General features: G+C 39.1%; 1 protein-coding gene across 1 annotated transcript; it reads right to left on the bottom strand.

Moving 5' to 3' along the window:
• Window positions 1–318: 318 nt before the first annotated feature.
• bltp3a (bridge-like lipid transfer protein family member 3A) lies at window positions 319–18,527 on the bottom strand. The gene is made up of 21 exons (XM_005731736.1): window positions 18,304–18,527; window positions 15,557–15,719; window positions 14,204–14,242; window positions 13,860–13,951; window positions 13,588–13,777; window positions 13,083–13,223; window positions 12,782–12,952; window positions 12,382–12,562; window positions 12,136–12,222; window positions 9,162–9,332; window positions 8,637–8,776; window positions 7,675–7,816; window positions 7,347–7,540; window positions 6,026–7,221; window positions 5,761–5,921; window positions 5,538–5,677; window positions 5,294–5,444; window positions 3,815–4,080; window positions 3,552–3,660; window positions 3,288–3,379; window positions 319–3,002 (listed from the first exon to the last, which is right to left on the bottom strand). The coding sequence occupies exons 1-21, from the start codon at window positions 18,345–18,347 to the stop codon at window positions 2,886–2,888; spliced, it is 3,987 nt and encodes a 1,328-aa protein (XP_005731793.1). The 5' UTR covers window positions 18,348–18,527; the 3' UTR covers window positions 319–2,885.
• Window positions 18,528–19,371: the final 844 nt, after the last annotated feature.

The raw sequence follows: 19,371 nt of genomic DNA, 5'->3' as shown, positions 1-19,371 counted from the left end.
AGCCAATAGTATTAGTTGTTTGACCATGAACTGGAATTGGAAATAGTTTGGACTCAAGACAGACTTGATGGAAAAACTGGGTGCTTGACATTTGTTACTTCAGTTTATATTTTTGTGCAGGTTGTAAACAAGAAGATAAATTCTGTTTAAACTGTATTTGTAAATATTGTACTTTGAGATTAAAGTCAAGTTTGCATTATACTAGTAAAATGAGCAGAATGATACTTTGAGTTTTTTGCTCAGACAGCGCCATAAATTCTCTGATACATTGCAACATACAAACATGCATTCAGCTGAAAAAGATAAAGACAAAATGTGTTTAGCAATTAATCATTTATTTATTTTTTTACTTAAATTAATCTCTACATACTACGTTTGGTTCACAGAACCAGTTTAAAATTAGTCTTAATTAAGTGATGAAGACAATATAAAATTCTATTTAATCCTACACAACTCACAAAAAAAGTGTCCAAACATTTGCATCACTTAGAAAGATTTCACAATTACTCCTCCAGTCATTTGAAGTGATTTACATGAAAACAAGTGCAATCTCCACTATACCACACAGGTGCAAGTAATCCACAAGGTATAATCAACAGAACATCACTTCAGCACATGCATCTAGAGAGAGAGCACACCACACTCTGGAGTGAATCTTACACCACTCTTTGTCCACTTCCTTTCTGCATGGCACACTGGGAAAAAGTTAGATTTACATAGAAACCCTGGCCTGCTCTGGAGTGCAAATAAACTCTGGTGTAACAGGTAATGAGCAGATTTAACTTAAAGCACCAGTTGTTTTTTTTTGTGGAACAAAAATGCTACTAAACATGGAAGCCTGACTGAGGAGAAAGAAACTGGGTAAACCTCAGAGCTACATGATGCATCCAGCACGGCACGTTCAATTCCGTACCAATATATCCGTCTACTACAGGCATGCAAAAGCAAACACCAACAGCTGAGAAATATCACATCTCTAAGTGATAATGAGGTTAAAAGCCAGTCTATGTTCTATTACATGTATAGATAGAGGATATTTTGAGTTATACAGGTAATTGATCACCCCGTGAACTAAAGAACTCCACATCAAAAAAGTGTAGTGTTACGGTTCTTTGTCATGTTTGTGGATAAACTTGAGTGTCTATTGCTTTGACATCTAACATTCCTCTTTAATAACATAAAATGTCGGTCACAGGCTGTAAATTTGCTAAAGTGCAAATTGAAATTGTAAATTTGCACTTGCTAAAAAAATTAAAATGATAAATAACATTTTAAATGGAGTGTATGCTGGCAAGTCAACACCACCAGAGGTCTCAGAAGGACCGTTATGAGTTTAAGTGAGTGGAAGATTTCTGTGACAGCTGTGCAACCATTAAACCCCTGCCAAAAGGCAAAATAACAAAACGCTAATTTAACATTAAGACACTTTTAGATTGAATATAACTGACAGCTTCATGAAAAGTTTACCCAACCAGTCTTGGATAAACAAGTCAATCGCTTCAAATCCATGTAACAGATTTGTGGATAATGGGAAGGGACAGAAATTTAAACTTGCAACTGGCCTGAAAAGATTAGGATTAAATACAGTTAAATATGAGTGTTGTAGTAAATCTGACAAATATACATTACATTATCAGTACCATAGTTCTTATAAATGTCACCTTCTTTGATTGATATGGCTTGAATACAATGTAATAAGTCAAAGCTTAAAAACAAAACACAGGCAGTAAAACAACACACAAAATGAAGTCAGGTCTATGATGTCAAATCACTACACACAATACAAGTGTACAGAAGTAATAACACTATCAGTCTGAGTTGTTTCCTGGTAAGCTACAAAACACAAAGAGCACAGGTATTATACCATTGCTAGCTGGTATATTCTCAGATGTCTTTATGCCAGAGAACTGGACTGACAAATCCAATCAGGTCAATAAATTGAACCTTGTGTGCAACCTCTCTACCGTCAAGGGAAAGGCACATTGCCTTCATTGGACATTCAGCCACAGAGCACATCGTTTCACAGTACCAAAGAAGCATAATCAACATTTTGCAACTAAAAAAAATATATATACATATAACACTGGGGAATGATTCAGCCTCTATGCGTAACCATGCCCCCCTGTTGATCAAATAACCAGGTGGAATTTGAAATGAATCAGGCTCGCCATGAAAGCAGTGGAGGTATGCTTTTTCCCCCCCTGCTTTTAAAGTGCTTTTTTCCCTACTTGTCAAAACACATTTTCCACCAAGTGGGAAAAAAACCCCACAAGTTTACTTTACAATTAACAAAAGTAATCTTCGTTACTAAGTCTAGCTCTCTTACTGTCAGTATGTATATGTGCTACATGTAAATTAGCACTGTTCAGGCAGCATGCATTTGTGACGTATTGAGATGAACAAGCAGCTGTCTGGCAGTGTCAGTGCATGTGAAAAGAGGTTTTGGCATGTTTTATGTGTGTAATACTGTTGTAACGCAAACACTCACTAGAGAGAATTAAAGCTTAATAATATGTACCTTTGCATGCTGCATGACAAAACACTAAAACCACACAACAAGTTTACCGTCCACACTTATTTGGATGAGAAATAACCAGAAGAAGAAGATCTGTTTACAGCAGTGAGGATTATCTAGACCGTTAATGTACCTATGTTAGTTCACCAACTTCCCCATCCAGTAATTGTTATAAGTGGCTTTTTTTTTTTTGTAATTTCATAAATAAAACAAAGGAAGTAATCCAAACACTCATCTTGGATTCCTCTTCTTTTGAGACATGTCTGATGTCCAGACATGAGTGAGTCATGCTGGTTCCCGACATTCAGCCTGACCAATCCCATCAGCATTCTTCAGCAGCGACAGATTCAGAAGTCAAGCACAATGAAGTTCAGAGGGTAAATTTGGGGTCATACTTCCTGACTTCCAGCAGGAGGCGCTCTTTCTCTCTGAGAGCCTGAGTAAGTGCAGCCTGTACCTCACAGAGCTGTGACTGCAGTGGTTGTATCTGCAACAACAGGATTAATGGATTAGTTAGCTACAGACCATGCGGGCTGATACGTGATTCTGAAAGCACTACCATTACATAACTCTGTGCATTTAAGACATCGCTGTAAGTAAGAGGGCACTAGTTTTACACCTGTATTTAAAAATTAATAGTTAATCTAACTGAGTTGAGTTTTAAATATCTTGACCCCACTAAAAATGAATAAAAGTCAAAGATACACACACACAAATTTGAGCCCCAGAAAGCAGTATATTACAGAGCAACACATCATTATATACACATTACCTCACTCTGCTGTTGAACAGCGAAAGAGTTGTTAGGGTTATCCCCACTAGTTTCTGGAAAATGTCCTAATGCTTTAGAGCCTCCACCTCCAGCTGCAGCCAGAAAGGAAAATAGTGATGATCAGTTTCTGTTCATCTTTCTTTCGAACTGTGACAGCTGATACTCTATAGCTGGGTCTTTGTGGTTTCAAGGTTCATGATCAAGAATCTAAAATTCATCATGGTGAACAAAATTCCCGTTGAAAAGCGTGCTTTTCTTGCTCACCTCTGACTCTCATGATGCCATCATCACTACGCTCGAGAACCAGCTCATCTACAATGAATGTGGCTGGAACAGGTTGGGGGGCTGTGGGGTATATTCTGGGGCCATCATCCTTGAAACAAAAAATAATTAATGAATTAATTTAAAAAAAAAAGTTCTTTTGAAAGGTTAACGTTGAAAATATTTTAGTGGAGTTTTTGTGACTCAACAGATACCGACATCCAAAGCAAACACTTCACATGCCACGAGGACAGAAAGACACTTACCTTCACCGTGATGGTGACGTTGCTCATGTGCAACTGCATTGGCTGACCGTCAACGCTGAATTCGTCTTCAAGGAAAGGACCAATGTTAGTAACTGTTGAGGCTAACAACTCAGCCTGACAGTCTTGCACTCTCACATCCAGAAAGCCCAGTGATTCAGCCAGAGCAGAGCGCCGAGCTGCAGCTGGACCCATTTCCGCCCGCATGCACAATGCTGGAGAGGCACTGCTACCCTCCCTACTCTGCTTCTGGACTGGCAAAACTGGTGCTGCACAACAAAAGAAAAAAAAAAGGTACATTTGTAAACCATTCTGAGAACGCACACAGAACTCAGGTTCCAGCATGCTCTCCCAACATTAACTAATCTAGTTCAATATTTTAGGCTGAGCTAATATGTGCATACAGTGCTGTGAAACCCTCCTTACTAACTTCTAGGTTTCTGGATATTTGTCATACACGTTTCAGAATAAATAGCCTTTAATGTTAGAGAAAACCTGAGAAACTACAAAATGCAGTTTTTAAAAGAGGATTTCCTGTATTAAGTGAAAAAGTATCTAAATCCACCTGGCCCTATGAGAAAAATTTACTGTCTCCTTGTGCCACAAAACTGGTTGTGCCACCCTTGACAATGGGAAATGTAATCAAACATTTGCAATAACTCACAATGAGTCTTTCACAGCCACAGTGGAATATTTATGAGCATGAATGGAGATTTAAGGTCATATCAAAGCACTAGGCCACTCCAAAACCTTTTTTTTTTAAATTCATGTTTCCATCAATTATGGCAAGTCGTCCAGATCCAGTCTGTAACATCAATGCACAGAGTATTTTCTCAAAAGTTTTGGGCATCATCAAGATGTTTTTTGCTAAAGGTGAGACACGCCATTGTGTTTTTTGTCGTTGTTGTTGTTCAGTAGTGACTTTGACCTTGGAAATCTTCCACAGATCCCATTTTGGGCCAGTTTTTTTCTTATTTATCTTAAGCTGTTCTGGGTTCTTTTGTGACTTCCTGGATGAAAATTGAGTATTCTTGGAGTAATTTATAAATTTAAATTAAAAATGTAATTTTACTTTTTAAAAGATCAAATACAAAACAACATTTTGTATTTACTTGGATTATCTTTGTTTGATATATTGTTTGATGTGGTTAATATTTTAAAAAAAAATCCGGAAGGGGACAAACACTTTTTCACAGCACTGTATACAGTCCCTGTATAAAGTATGTTTTTATGGGTTCATTATGAAGGATTGTTTATGAGCCAAAAAGCTATTAAAGAAACAGAACCTATTCATTTTTGAGTTTTCTTAAGCCCAATCACACTAAGAATCAAACATAATTTTGTTTTTTTCTGAATATAATTATCAACCCACAAACAAGTAAACAGGAAAAGAAGCATGTCATGAGTAAACATTAAATGAGGCCATGGCATAGATGAACAGGGGACTAAAATTATTTTTCAGCATGACAGATAATCGCTTACTTTGAATGACACCAGCAAGCACGTCTGACTGTCTGACATTACCCATGTGTACAGGGGTAAGAGTTTGTGCTTCAACAGCCACAACTTGGTCTTCTCCCTTTACCTCAATGGTACAAGATGTTCCACTCAGGATCAGCAACAACACTGAGGACTGTACAACAGCACATCACAAGTTAAATTTGAACTAAATTAAATTCAAATTTAATCTACTTCTGAAATTTGTTATATGATCGCAATAACCCACCGTGTCCTGAGAGACATCCTCTGTACTTTGGGACAGGGAACTGCTAAGATCAGCTGATGAGCCTCCCTCTGTCCCTGGGGCTGGGCTGCCTCGACTGCCAACAGGTGTGCTGTTAGGGCGCATGGACTCCATTCCTGATTCTGGAACAAGAAACAAAGTAATGGTAGATGCCACTTGTGCATGTCAGAGAAATGTATGTAGAATCTTGGTAGTATTTAAACACCTGAGTCCAAGAGGACAACAAAAGTGTCACTGATATCGCTATCCACAGAAAGATTTTCATCAGGCAGGCTGCCATCCAAGATAGCACTGTCAAAGGAATGCTGGGATGGAGACGGCTTCATGGATTGTTGACGAGACTCTTCTGAACGTTGAACCTGTTCCCTATGAACATACAGACACAATCTGTGATTAAGGGAAATCCAATGAAAAACATGAGGTGCACAGACATAAAAAACAGCATTAAGCAGGAGAGTACTAGCGCTTACTTTGCCTGTGGACTGAACAATTTGCTCATCCCCGAGCCACGACTCAACATGCTAAAGGCATCTTTTGTTATTGAAAATGCCCCTTTAGTCAGGTCCAGCGAGGCACTAATGGCATCTTTGGTCACATCCTTGGTGACATTAATGGCGCTTGACAGCTCTCCCTCAAGGCTGAAGGTAGACGGTTCTCTGGAGAGTACTACAGATTGTCCGGGTGAGAGGGGAGGAGAGGGAACAGGAGCCTCCGGACCCTCCTCCACAGCCTCACAAGCCTCCTCCACCCCTCCATCTTGTTCATCCTGGTCAAATCCAACTGTATTGATGGAGGAGATCCCATTTTCTAATCCACTGTCCTCAAGAACAACATCAGAGTGGTGAGATGGGGAGATGTCAGAGTCACTTATGGGGCTGTCTGTTTCAGGAGTGTGGGGGACGACTTCTTCAGGCTCTGTGCAGGCTGGTGGTAAAAGCAGACCCAATTCCACTGAGTCCACCACAAGGGCAAGGCAAACTGTAGCCATTTTTGTCTTCTGGTCATGAGCCTGCTTAACATCTCGTATATCCCGGCCCAACTCTGCTCCCAAGCGAGCCATTGCATCTTTCATCCTGAGCAGTGCAACGTACTGATAGTGGTTGAGCCACATCTTCACTGGTGTGATTGTGTGGGCCAGGAAATGGACCGAAGCAAGCGTAGCCTCTTGCTGATGAGGCTCCTGCTCTGAAGAAAGCTGATGGGTTTTGCTGGGACTGGAGGAGGAAGACAATGAACTGCTTTTAAAGGCACATGGCTGACACATCCACACAGACATGGCAAAGGGCTCAACAAAAGGCTGAGTTTTGCCTTTGGGGAATCGCCGTGCTCCATCAAAGCCTAATGTAACATGGGACAGACTGAGAGACCACATGTCCTGGGATCGCAGCTGCTTTCTGTCCAGAGGCTGGGGCTCCATCTCTTGAGCATGCTGAAGGAAGATGGAAGGAATGGGATGGAAGGCACTCAGGTCTCTGGGGTAAGGGCAAGGTGGTGTGGACTGGAAGAAGGTGCAGCTGGCAAACTTTTCACATGTAGTATTGAGGTCCACATTAGACCCATGAGGGCAGTGGCGGGTGTTGCTGAGAATGATCTGGGGTATAGTGACAGAAAGAGACTGAGGACGTTCTGGATGGTCCAGTATGGATGAATCCAAGGGTATTATCAGCTATAAAAATATAAATAAACAGAAAATTACTGGCTCAAAATTCTATAGAAAATACAACGAAGATTGGTAACAAAAAAGACCAAAACCAGAAAATATTAGTACGCTATAATCAGTTGAGTATTCACCTTAAGTTGAGCTGCATCCATGCGGATGTCTACATGTTCATCAGACTTGTTACTGTCTTGTAAATGGTAGAAGGCTTTGACCTGGTCCAGGGTGTGTAGGAGACCTCTGGTGAACAAATTAATCCATAACACACTAGCTCGGTCAACACAAAGCTGGAGGCTGTTTAACTGGGCATACAGGTTTGAGGTGGGCACTGCAAGAAGGAAAATATGGGAAGTCCAGACACATCCAGAATTAGACGGAAATTAAACCAGCATTATTGAATACAATACACATAAATTGAAGTAATCCTTCTGTGATATTAATGAAAAATAAATAAATAAATACCTGGTAGATTGGGATTGTCAGGAAAGTAGTATTCAGTAAACTGCAGATGAACTGCTGGTATGTTGTCTGGTAAATGCAGCGCTTTACGGTTACAGGATAACAAAGACTGGGTCTTTTTGTTTTGTCTGCCTCTTGTAGACACCTAAATGTTAAGAAAAAAAAAGTATTATTGGAAGTATTGATGGATTTATATTTTGACTAAATTGCCTTATTTGAAATATATTAAGAAGCAAAAGATCCTGAATTACTAGCCAGATGTAGAGGAAGGTTTAAGAAAACAGAACTAAACCACCTGAGTCTGAACATCAAATGATTTCCTGTCCCAAATTTAAACTAAACACCAAACATTTACACAGTTTCCCCTGGGTGTCTCTTGCTCTAAAAATGAGGAACTACAAGTGCCTTGAACTAAAATAACCCTGGATATTTTCTTTCATGATGAAAAGTGTAGAATATCTGAAGTGAAAATGCAGAACAAGCATGACTGAGTATTTCTAAGTGGCAAGGGGTTTTCTCTGTTCCAAATGAGTGGCATTACAGCTGACAAAAGAAGTCACATGTATGTGATGGGATTTTTGTGTTGGTGCTGAGGTATTCTACCCACATTTCATTAATCGTTTTGCCTATCACACTAACGATCATATTGATGCAGTAATAGTCATCATTGCAATTATGTCACTATCTTATCTATTACCAAAGTTCAAGAAGGCAACCTGACGCCCTGAGCTGACGTACCAATATTTTAGATTGACCATGTCATGTGGCTGGTGTGAAAGAGACATTTGGTTCCTCTATAAGCCCTGCCAAGCACGTGACTCCAAGACTACAAACTGTCCAGAACCTTTTGCGGTTTGAACCAACTGCAAGGCCCGACTGCTTCTACTTAGGATTAGGGAATTAGTAAGAAGAGTAAGGCTTCTGTTAGAGCAAGTAAATCAAATGAGACAATGATAAAAACTTGCCTGGTGAATGTCAACATCATCCATCCTGATCACCACGCAGCTAGATCGCAGCCTCTTCAGTGATGATCCCGAAGCAGCTGAAGTCTTGCTGGCTGCCTGCTCTTTTTCAGACGAGTTTAACTTGGGACTTGGCTGTCCATCTGAAATATATGACTAAATGCTCAGTTGCAAGCTAAAATAGAGTTCTCCATAAGAATTTGTGACCTAAAATGTGTTATTTTTTTGGTGAATGGTCACCATAATATCTTTTAATAATAATTTATAGTAGGCCGTTGTGATGAAGGAGGTAAACAAGTAATTAATCTACCGGTGTGCATGAATAATGTTACGCAGTCATATATATATCTATTAAAAGCTATTAAGTGAACCTTGACATGAAGTTGTTTTATAAGATGACTGTTGCTAATATCATCAGCACTGACTTTTCACTCCATCTATAAAGTTTTTATCTTTATTTAGAGCTCAATCTAAACTAAAGTTAAAGAACTTTACCAAGATAAGCAGTACCTCAAGTATTACTCATACCTTGTGCTGTTTTTGCAGGGGAATCCTTGGCTGACTGGGGAATTTCAGTATGTGGTCCAGGGATCCCTGAAGCTTCAACTCTTCTCTGATACTCTTGCAGTAGTTTCCCGGCCCACTGTGCGTGGGCCTCCATGGCTCCACTGTGACGTTCCCAGTGTCGACACCCATCAGCTGTGCAAGAATAGCAACAAGAGGCAGTTGTGATTCAGCAGTCATGCTACAGTTAAACTAGTTTTAGAGATTAAAATTTGTTTTACTATGTAAATAGCTACACAAAACAATGATGCATATCAGAAAAAATATAGATCAACAACAACAAAAAAGACAAGGTCATTATTTTCAATAGTAGAGTGTAGAAAACAATACAGCATGCCATAAAGGTCTTTTTTTTTAAACAAACAAACAAACAAACAAACAAACAAACAAAATCCAGAGAAACCATTAAAGCTGAAATCTAAGAATCTAAAATAAGTAACGTATTTATATACATTTTAACCTTTAATGTACGTTTTCATGATATTATTTATACTACATAAAGATTTCAATGATATATTTTGCATGTAAACTGTTCCTGCTCTGTGAGGCTGTAAAGTGATGAAATGGTAACGTCAGAAATGACACAACGTGAATACAAACATCATGATGTTAAACAGGTATAATGGCCATCACCCTGGCGTATCAGCATTCCAACAGTGATAAAAAACCCTAGACATATGATACGTTCAGCAGTAGCTGGTGGGAATGTCACATGTTTTATACTGCAAGTACATAATGACAAAAGAATGTATTAGACAAATAAGATACAATCAATGTATTTTATTTATTTATTTTTAGTTTGATCTTCTGGTTGCATTACATGGCAAGTCAGAAGACTCTCAATCGAAATCAAAGAGGTCCAAGGCTCTTATTTTTTATATAAAATTTAAAATGCCTTTATTTTCATGGCATGGCCATGTTTAACCTATAAAAACTCTGCTGTGTTTCTGCATACAAGCCTCCATCGAGGCGTTAAACATTCAAGAACACACTGGATCTTTTCTAGAAGTCAAGTACTAAATGACTTGACTTCAATAACAGTAGTCCAGCTACATTACAAACCTTTGGGATTGACCACATGACAGATAAAAGACTTCTAAACAAAGGGAAGGTTTTTGGATTTTTTGATTATAGGCCACCAAATACCCCAACTTAAACGAGGATTTAATTTTACTGCTTTTTAATAAACTTTGTTTGTCTTCATCGTCATCATCATCATCATCATCATCATCTATTTGTATAGCACTTTAAGAACACACCAGGCAGACCAAAGTGCTGAACAACACAGATCAAAACAACTACCAAATTAAAAATACCATAAAATCATTACATACAATAAAATAAATAAGAAGGTGTCAGTTTCCTACAGAGTTAAAAGCCAGGGAATAAAAATAGGTTTTCAATTTGGACTTAAAGACCTGCACTGATGACGCTTGTCTAATTTGGAGGGGAAGGTTATTCCAGAGCATCGGAGCCGCAATTGAAAAGGCACGGTCTCCTCTGCATTTCAGCCGCGACTTAGGGACCGACAGCAGCAGCTGCTCAGCTGAACGGAGCGAGCGAGGAGGAACATGTGGCTTCAGCAAATCAGATAAAATGATGTCTTATAAGATGCATTCATTTTGGCTGTGGTTGGTGCTGCTGTGCCAGTGTTTCTTTGTGACAGCTGGAGTGACACAACATAAAACTCCAGTCAAAGATATTTGTTATCACGGCAGTGGTTACAACACCAAGCTGTGAAACCCAGTTTTGAGTGCTGCCTTCTTTAGTAAGAGATGCTATCAAGTAATGATGATGATAAAAACTTAGCAGCAGACTAGAACCAAGGACATAAACATTTATATATTTTCTGCATCACCAAGCTTGTAAGTGCCAAGCTAACACTGGTGTAATTTTACAGCTGGGCTTCATTCTATGTTTTTTGTAGCCCAAAACTCATTATGGTTCATTCGGTCACTGCACTTTCTTGCAGTGATAATCAAACAGCTTTGGAGAGTACACACAACCAAAGCCACAAATGTAAAACTAATTGTGGTTCCAGTGGAAAAGTCATTATAAGACCTTCTAACCTATGCTAAAATAAATGGCCTGCATTTGTATAGTGCTTTTCTAGTCCCTAAGGACCCCAAAGCGCTTCACACTACATTCAGTCATCCACCCATTCACACACACATTCACACACTGGCGATGGCAAGCTACATTGTAGCCACAGCTGCCCTGGGGCGCACTGACAGAGGCGAGGCTGCCGGACACTGGTGCCACCGGGCCCTCTGACCACCACCAGTAGGCAAACAATAACACTGCTCAGTGTACTTTCAGTATATATTAAACTGGTGGGCTGAATTATCGTCAGCCAGAGCTACACAGTTAGTGGGGCTAAAAAGTGTGAAGGAAATTTGAAATTTATGCATTTATGACTTAAACACAACTTTTTAAGAGACTGCAATTTTTCCATAATGTATCAGTTTAAATGAATCCTAACACAACAGAGATGTTTACTTGGTTTAAATCTACAATTCAAAAAGTAAAGGAGTCAATACTTTTCAAAGTCAGTGTTCACACGCTGTACAGTATAAATACACACTATGTGCACACATCTGCTCATCTTTCATAATCATGCACTGTGTTAATGTTGATATCTTCTTATATTTACTTCAAACAGGTATAATTCTTAATGACACAGATTTTCTTTTTTAAGATCCTTTTTAAGAGGTTTATTTACTATAATGAGCTCCAAGGGTGACTGCTGTTCTACATTCAACATTTCAGTAATTCCACAGAGGAACAGCACTGAGAACAGTCTCCCATGCCATTAGTCTGCTTGAACAGTAATCCTCCAAAGAGCTAGTCCCAAATGAATGCTGTGGCTTTAGTGGGAGGAGCACAGAGCCTCAGGGTAAACTGCAGCTAAATGAGTCAAAGAATCAGTCACACTCACCAGGTCTGTGGACGGGATAGTAGTCAAAACCTAGCTTCCTGAAGGTCAGCTGCATGGCACCCTGCAAGCCTGGTGGGGGAGGCTCATCTATGTAATATCACATGACAAGAGTTTTAAAACCAGCCTGACAGCAATTACTCTTCAAATGCTGATCAATTTCATATATTTAAGTGATTACCATGTGCAGACAACACAGAAAAACTTAGTTACAAGACAGCAGCACATGGTGAGACACTTCCTTCTAACCTTCATCCATTGAAGAACTGTCATTGCATATGTGTAAGTCCAAGCGTGAGATGAAGGTGTGGTAAGAAGACTCTTTGACATCAAAGAGATCAAAGTATTGGCTGATGTTGCTGGGGGTGCCTGTGGGAGCCGGTTGGGGTTCTGTCCACAGACTCTGGAGGCTGGGAGATGGTGGGGCAGTCTAAACCACAGAAGAGGCAACACATTTAAAATGACCAACATGATGATTTAAAACTGGGAAAAAATGTCTTACAAAAGTAAGTTTTATCAAATATCAGTGAATGTTTCTTTTCTGTTGTTGTTGTAACATAACTTGCTGAATTACTATATCCACAGATTTAAAAATTGGAATTCTTTTTTAATGATTTACACTATACGCAGAAAAAAAGTAAGGAAAGACCTGCAAGGATTCGGCAGCCATGCTTTTCCTCTGCTGTGTAGATTTCTCCATTGCTTCACTGAGAGATTTGGCATAATGGATGATGGCTTTGAGCTGAGTGTCTGTCAGCACCCACAACAGGTCGTCCAGAATGAAAAGCAGCTTTGACGCCAGCACATTACAGTCCTTTATCTGGGCAGAACAATGACGACATAAGGACATTTTATTTTTTTATTTATTTTTTTAATTGATGGTTTAATGTTTCTGATCTGAAACCAGTTCTCTGTGAGAAAAGCAGATGAAGGCTCAACTACAATCTTACCCTGCGTTTAAGAGCAATGCGAATGCGCCCCTGGTTGGTGATGAGCCTTAAAGGGGTGCTACTTAGGTCTTGGTCATCGCTCTCAATGGCATCTGCCTCAATACGTAGAGTTTGCCAGTTAATTTCTTTGAATGTCAGCACCTGAATGGGAAAATATACATATAAACCCATCAAACTATAACCAAATAAAATAAACAATGCGAGACTTGTTGTGATGGTTATTTTGAATGATTGTTACCAAAGACAAAAGGGAACAGACATTTGCTTTTAACTGGATTACAAACTCTCATTCTAAAAGGCTGTTTATCCCAAAATAGTCTGCAGCTACCAAAGACCAGACCATGTGACTTGATTACACACCACAGAAGTCATTTACAGCAGGCTTAATGAGCAAACACGATTTCTCTGGTGGATCATTATTTTCAGTAATACATTACACGACTAAAATGGATCATGCTGAAGCTGTGTCGGGAGGAAAATGAAAGCGTTTGTGTGTATAAAGTACCTCTCCTCTCTTTGGATCAGTGATCCGGGTGTAGCGAAGATCACTACGTTGCCATTTGGGGTTCAGGCTGTTGCCTTGTAGCTGCCAGAGCTCAAAGGACGCGTGGAAGGCCTTAGCCTGGACCTTGATGGTAATTGAGTTGATCCTAACAGACATGCCCTCTACTACTTTTTCAGCAAAGCCATACTCGCTGTAAATACACACGACATGGGATGCAGTACAGTATTACAAAACAAAAATGTTTGTTTAGCACAGAATTTGTGAAAGCTTACCTCTGGCCTGCTGTTATAGCTATGGGAGAAGGGCCATTGGGTGGTCGAGGTTCTTCACATGTCCTCATCTCTACCTCGACCTTGTCTAAGAACTAAACATAAGAGGAGACACAAACAGTCAGAATACAATTCAGCAAGCAAATTAGAGATGCAGCCAAAATTGAGCATATAAATATAATAATCTTTATATGCTTATCAGTCAAATAAACAGTACAATAGCAAAACAGGATATTGCTAGTGTCTTCCTAGAGTAAGGTTATTTTGGATTAAAGATGAGAAGGAAGCTAAATGTTGCAGAAATGTGCATGAGCTCTGAATAAGGACCAAAATAACACAATTCTTACCAGGCAGATGGGGCTGGTTTTCAACTTTGTCCATTGTATCTGAAAAGACAGGACAGCAGGGTCAACAGTGTCAGTCACAAGCACTTGCCGCAGCATTCTGTGTTTTTGTCATTCGCAAGCACATAGTGAGAAGCAAGCTCACACATTATGACACAGCAGCTGTGACCAAAACTGACACGCTGTAATATTTCTGCACAACAAATTAACTGGGAAACAGTAGTACTAGAAATAGTTCTAAGCATCATCTCTGTCTAGCATGGTAACTGAAGTGCTACATGTCACAGGCAACAGATAGCAGACAAGCATATGGTGTGTTAGGCTGCTGCTGACATTTGGTAAGTAGCACTCAAAATAAAGAAGGCCAATATTTATAGGAATGTCAATAGATGTGGTCATATACTGACATACTGAACAAAGCAACATGCTGACCTGTTAGTGATCCTAACAGTGACCCTACAGAAGAACTGAGGAAATCACCACACGCAACAAGGTCCATCCTTTGGGGACCATGAATGTCTGTACAACAATTTATGGCATCTAACAAATGCAGTTAGTAACTAACAGAGGTGACTAACAGATCAATCATCCGTTATTCCAGAGAGTCATACCAAAAGCAAAGCTGATTAAAAACAGTAACCTGATAATAATTCTTTGCTCAATGGTGCAGACATTCTTCATATTTGTGTGGGCTGCAAGGTTGGGTCTGGTGCATTTTTGACAGTAAGACAATTTGATAAAACTAAATAAGTAAATGTCAGCAAATAGCTGAGGAAAAGAGACGTTATCACCCAGAGTCAGCTGGGTGAGCTCATTGTAAATATTTATTTGCAAAGGCATTCATTAAGTAATTTTTTAAAATATGTGTTAAGATATTTCAGATAAGATAAGATTTTTCAAGAGAAACTGCCATTCCACTTGAAGGTTGTTTGGATTTTTTGGAAATACAAATCCGACATCCTGAGAGCTAAATATACACTAGCTACTGTATCTCAGGATCACTCTAGCCTGCAGGCTTTGGTGTCCCTGTGAATCATGGCTTGCCTGTCTATTATCAACAAACAGTAATGGTTTGAAGGGTCACAACATTCACAGCAGTGCCTCTAGTAGTGCTCATCTTTGTGGTTCTGCCACTGCTCATTTCCTCTAAGATTCAGTGGACTATGAATGGTAAAATCTATTTCTGAGACACTAATAAACACCATATACTTTTGTTGAATTAAAAAAAAAAAAAAAAGAACTATGAGACAAACACATGATGTACGTATCCGATGTGTGACAGGTTTGTTCTTCTATAGTCTTCTTTGAAAAGCACATCAACTGTTAGACCATTTACAGGGATCAATATTAACATACCCTGATGGCAGCCTTGTTGCAGTAGACCCGGGTTACAGCCAGCCATGTAGGCAGGTCAAGCATGTTCTGCAGAACCTCTTCATCAAGCTCGAGGTTGGACAACTGCCCCTCCCCCTTTAGAGTACTCAGATTGATTTTGTCCGGGGACAGATTCTTCGTAAACCTAAACAAACCAGTTCAAATATAATGTTTCAGAGTGAATACATACAGAATAAAACTGGAAAAAGTTTAAATACGATACATCTAGGAAACACCAGCATATGCCACTGATGATCTGTGAGACAGAAATACCTCAAATTGAATAATGCAAATATGGAGGCAAGATGCTTTTGAAGTAGTGCAACTGGATGACTCATCCTGAGAGGCACCAGCATTCTTAATAAAGTCCTCCAGCTGCACTCCCATCTAGAGCACCCTCTTCAAAGGGTCTAAGGTAGCAAGCTCCAAAAGCCAAGAATAAAAATTCAACCAACTCAGGGTAAATGTAGCAGAAATAGCAGAAAACTGGAATATTGATTTGTTTTTGGGTTTTTTCCACCTACATTACATGGCTGAAACACCACTCTGAAAAATGTGTGTGACGTTTCAATTATCAGCTGTGAGACATTGCTTAAAATGAGGATTAAGTGTCATTTGATTAGAGCTACAGATTGTAGCTCACAGTTCAGGATGTTCTTTAAACTATAAAACTTAGCATCATCTGATAACATGCTTTTCCTGATAAACGTGAGAAGCCAGTGAGCTCCAGCTTCTTTTTTATATGAAGCAACAAAATAATGGCTCATTATCTATTGCAGAAAAAACCCGCTCTGCTGCTTTTCACATTAACCCCAACAGACATCAGTGAGTCAAGCCTGGGGCGTACACCTACTTCATATGGCTGAAAATACAATACAACTTTGAAATGACAGTCCAAAGTTCTTCAGGGTTGTTCATACTTATCCAAAAGCCCAACTGCTTAGCTGTACAGTTACAGAATACTAAATTGGTTAAACAATAAACAATGTAGTTCACAGTTAACTAAATGGTTAACTTCAATCTGGCTGAGGAAGTCAAGTTTAATCAATTATATGCTTGTTATGCATGTTTAACTTCTTGTCATTACCTTGAATGCAAAGTAAGCAGAATATGATTTGACCATTTATGAAATGACCACGATGTTACAGGATAAGTGCTTTACTGAGTCAGATACTCACAAGGAAAAATTAAAAATCTTAGTGAACTACAGAAAAAAACATTGAAAATGCTTTAAAACATGGGTTTTCAAAGTGTTGACAACTCTTAGTTAAGAGCTGCACAAAGCAAACACATTTAGCAAATAGTGGTTTGTGTTAGTAATTGCCTTTTCCCATTTATGGCTTTTTAATTATTAGTTAAGTGGCTTTTACACTTCTTGACACCAGCTGTATTTGTTAATATTCAGATGGTTTAGTCTGCTTTCATGGCTACAACAAAATAGTCTGAAACTGATGACTATGGATGAAATGTACAGAAGTGCCTTATTTTCGTGATTGCCAGGAGCATATAACGTTCCCATGGGCCACCACTGTGAGGTTTTAAGTGATTTATATCAACAGCAAGATGAAAAGATGAAATTGAAGAGATGATTGGATTATTTGCTATCATAGAACAAGCTATGGCAAGCTGAGAATGTGCTTGCATGTCAACCTTTGATGTCCACTCTTCTTTCTTCTGCAAATTTTGCTTTAATTGTTTAGTGACAGAGACAACAACAAGGAGAACAGCTGTTAGTCAAATGCAAAGCCTCTAACTGAGCAGACATCCACTGTCCAGGCTCATCAACTTTACTCTTTATCCCATTTAGCTTTTGAGACCTTTTATACACATTTCTTCATTGCTCTCCCACCCAAATTCATTTCTTAACAACTGTAAGCAGTTGTTAAGCAATAGCTGAGAACACATTCTCCAACACCACCACCTAAAAAAAGTTGACTGTGCATCACAAAATCGGAGGCTGTCTCCTGAGGAAGTATAATCAGGTCAGATGTAAAGAATACATTGTTATTAAGTCTGAAAATAAGGTGACGTCTGAGACAGGGATATTCCTGACAACTCTAATAGCAAACATGGACTGATAACAACAATTCATTCATTTATTACGGCTTAGGACAGACATGCTTTTTATCATCCTGATAAATATGTCTGCAGGACAAAGATAGATAAAATGACGTGTACTTCCACCATAACATTGCCGATTTAGAGCTTTGCTTTCCCTTTCCCATGCTTTTTATGCCGTGAAGATGAGATTTATTCATGCACTGACAATAAACCCATTCAATATGAATTTTTTTTCTTTTAAATAACTGTCAAAACCTCATTCCTGACCCCTGTATGAATAAAATACAGACATTCATTAACTGTAGATCGAGTGAATTTTGTCAAATCTGTGTTACCATTATATTTTCACCCCAGTGAACGCTATAGCATGGACATAACCGTTTAAAAAGCAAGACAGTATGTAGTCTATAACCCTGTAAATAACATACACATGACTGGGAAAGTAGATTGGCATCCTGTGTCGTTCACTGCCTCTTTACACTTTCTAACCGTTATTTGCAAGTCGCTGCTTCAATGTGGAGCACTAAACCAACGTGGACATCAAATTACTCTGACTACATGCAGATGACAAATCGCAGCCAACTAACCTTTGCTGTGGTTGTGAGCAGTAACGTTGCAACAATACAGCTGGGCTAACTGGCTAACACTAACCCGAACCTGACACTTACCTTGACAAATGTTTCAGGATTTGCTTTTTAATAATCCCAGCCATTTCGGCGAGCGTTAGTGTCGAAAGGCGTCGGCAGTTTTCCTACATATATAAACATATGTTAGCTCGCAGGCACCTCTATATTGTACACAGCACTAGCTGTGTGCATCTTCTTAGCCGCTGCTGGCACAGCACGGCACAGCACAGGCTAGCCGCTAAACACCGCACAGAAGCTAACCTCCTTTTCTCTCACACGCACGCGCACTAAAAACAACTTTAACGAGAAATCGCAACCTGCGCCAATGACACAATGCTGCCCTCTGCTGGATATTCAAGGGAAGTGGGAAGACAAGTGGCTTTGAACTGAGGCTGAACGATCCCACAAAATATTGAATTAAACTAGAAATAAATATCACAGTGAGCGACTGGTATTGCTTTGACGTTATGTGTTACTTGTTAACACACAAGCTTACATTTTATATGTATTCATATATATTTAAAACCTTTAAACACAGATTTTGAAGTTTAAAAAAATCATTTAAAAATATGGCATTATAGTAACTGCATATATATTTTAAAACAAAACTTCAACTAGGCAGAATGTTAATACTGAAGGATATGACCTCGTACAACTATTACAGTGGATATTGCATTTTTATCTTGTACCTAAACAATGGCTCTCTTTCCTTTCAACAAGACCACTGTGATAACAGTGCTTTTCTACTGGGAAATGTCATAATGTTTTTCCTGACAGCTTACTGATATGCACAAATAAGGCAAAGTAATACAAGGCACATTGGGTGTTAGGTAATATGAGGACTGGTCCCCGACTTCCTCATTTCACTGTCAAATTTAATTTAGTCATTTCTTTGTCCTCTTGTCTTCTAAAACAGTTGTATGGCACCACCCATGGCACCATCAGATATGTATCCATCCCCTTGCGTTCAACAGTAGCCCCAGTGGAACTTTGGGAAACACTCATTTAAAATTGTGTTATATTTGTAAAAAACTATTTACATGGAAATTGGAGCTGGGTTATATTTCAATATTGACATTGTTTCTTTGTTTAGGGGTCCATGTACAAAAT

The sequence above is a fragment of the Pundamilia nyererei genome, unplaced genomic scaffold (genome assembly GCF_000239375.1).
Source record: "Pundamilia nyererei isolate P.nyererei 1_Seehausen unplaced genomic scaffold, PunNye1.0 scaffold00044, whole genome shotgun sequence".
Taxonomy (NCBI): domain Eukaryota; kingdom Metazoa; phylum Chordata; class Actinopteri; order Cichliformes; family Cichlidae; genus Pundamilia; species Pundamilia nyererei.
Note: the sequence above shows the minus strand (reverse complement) of the source record. Positions and strands in the feature narration are given on the sequence as shown.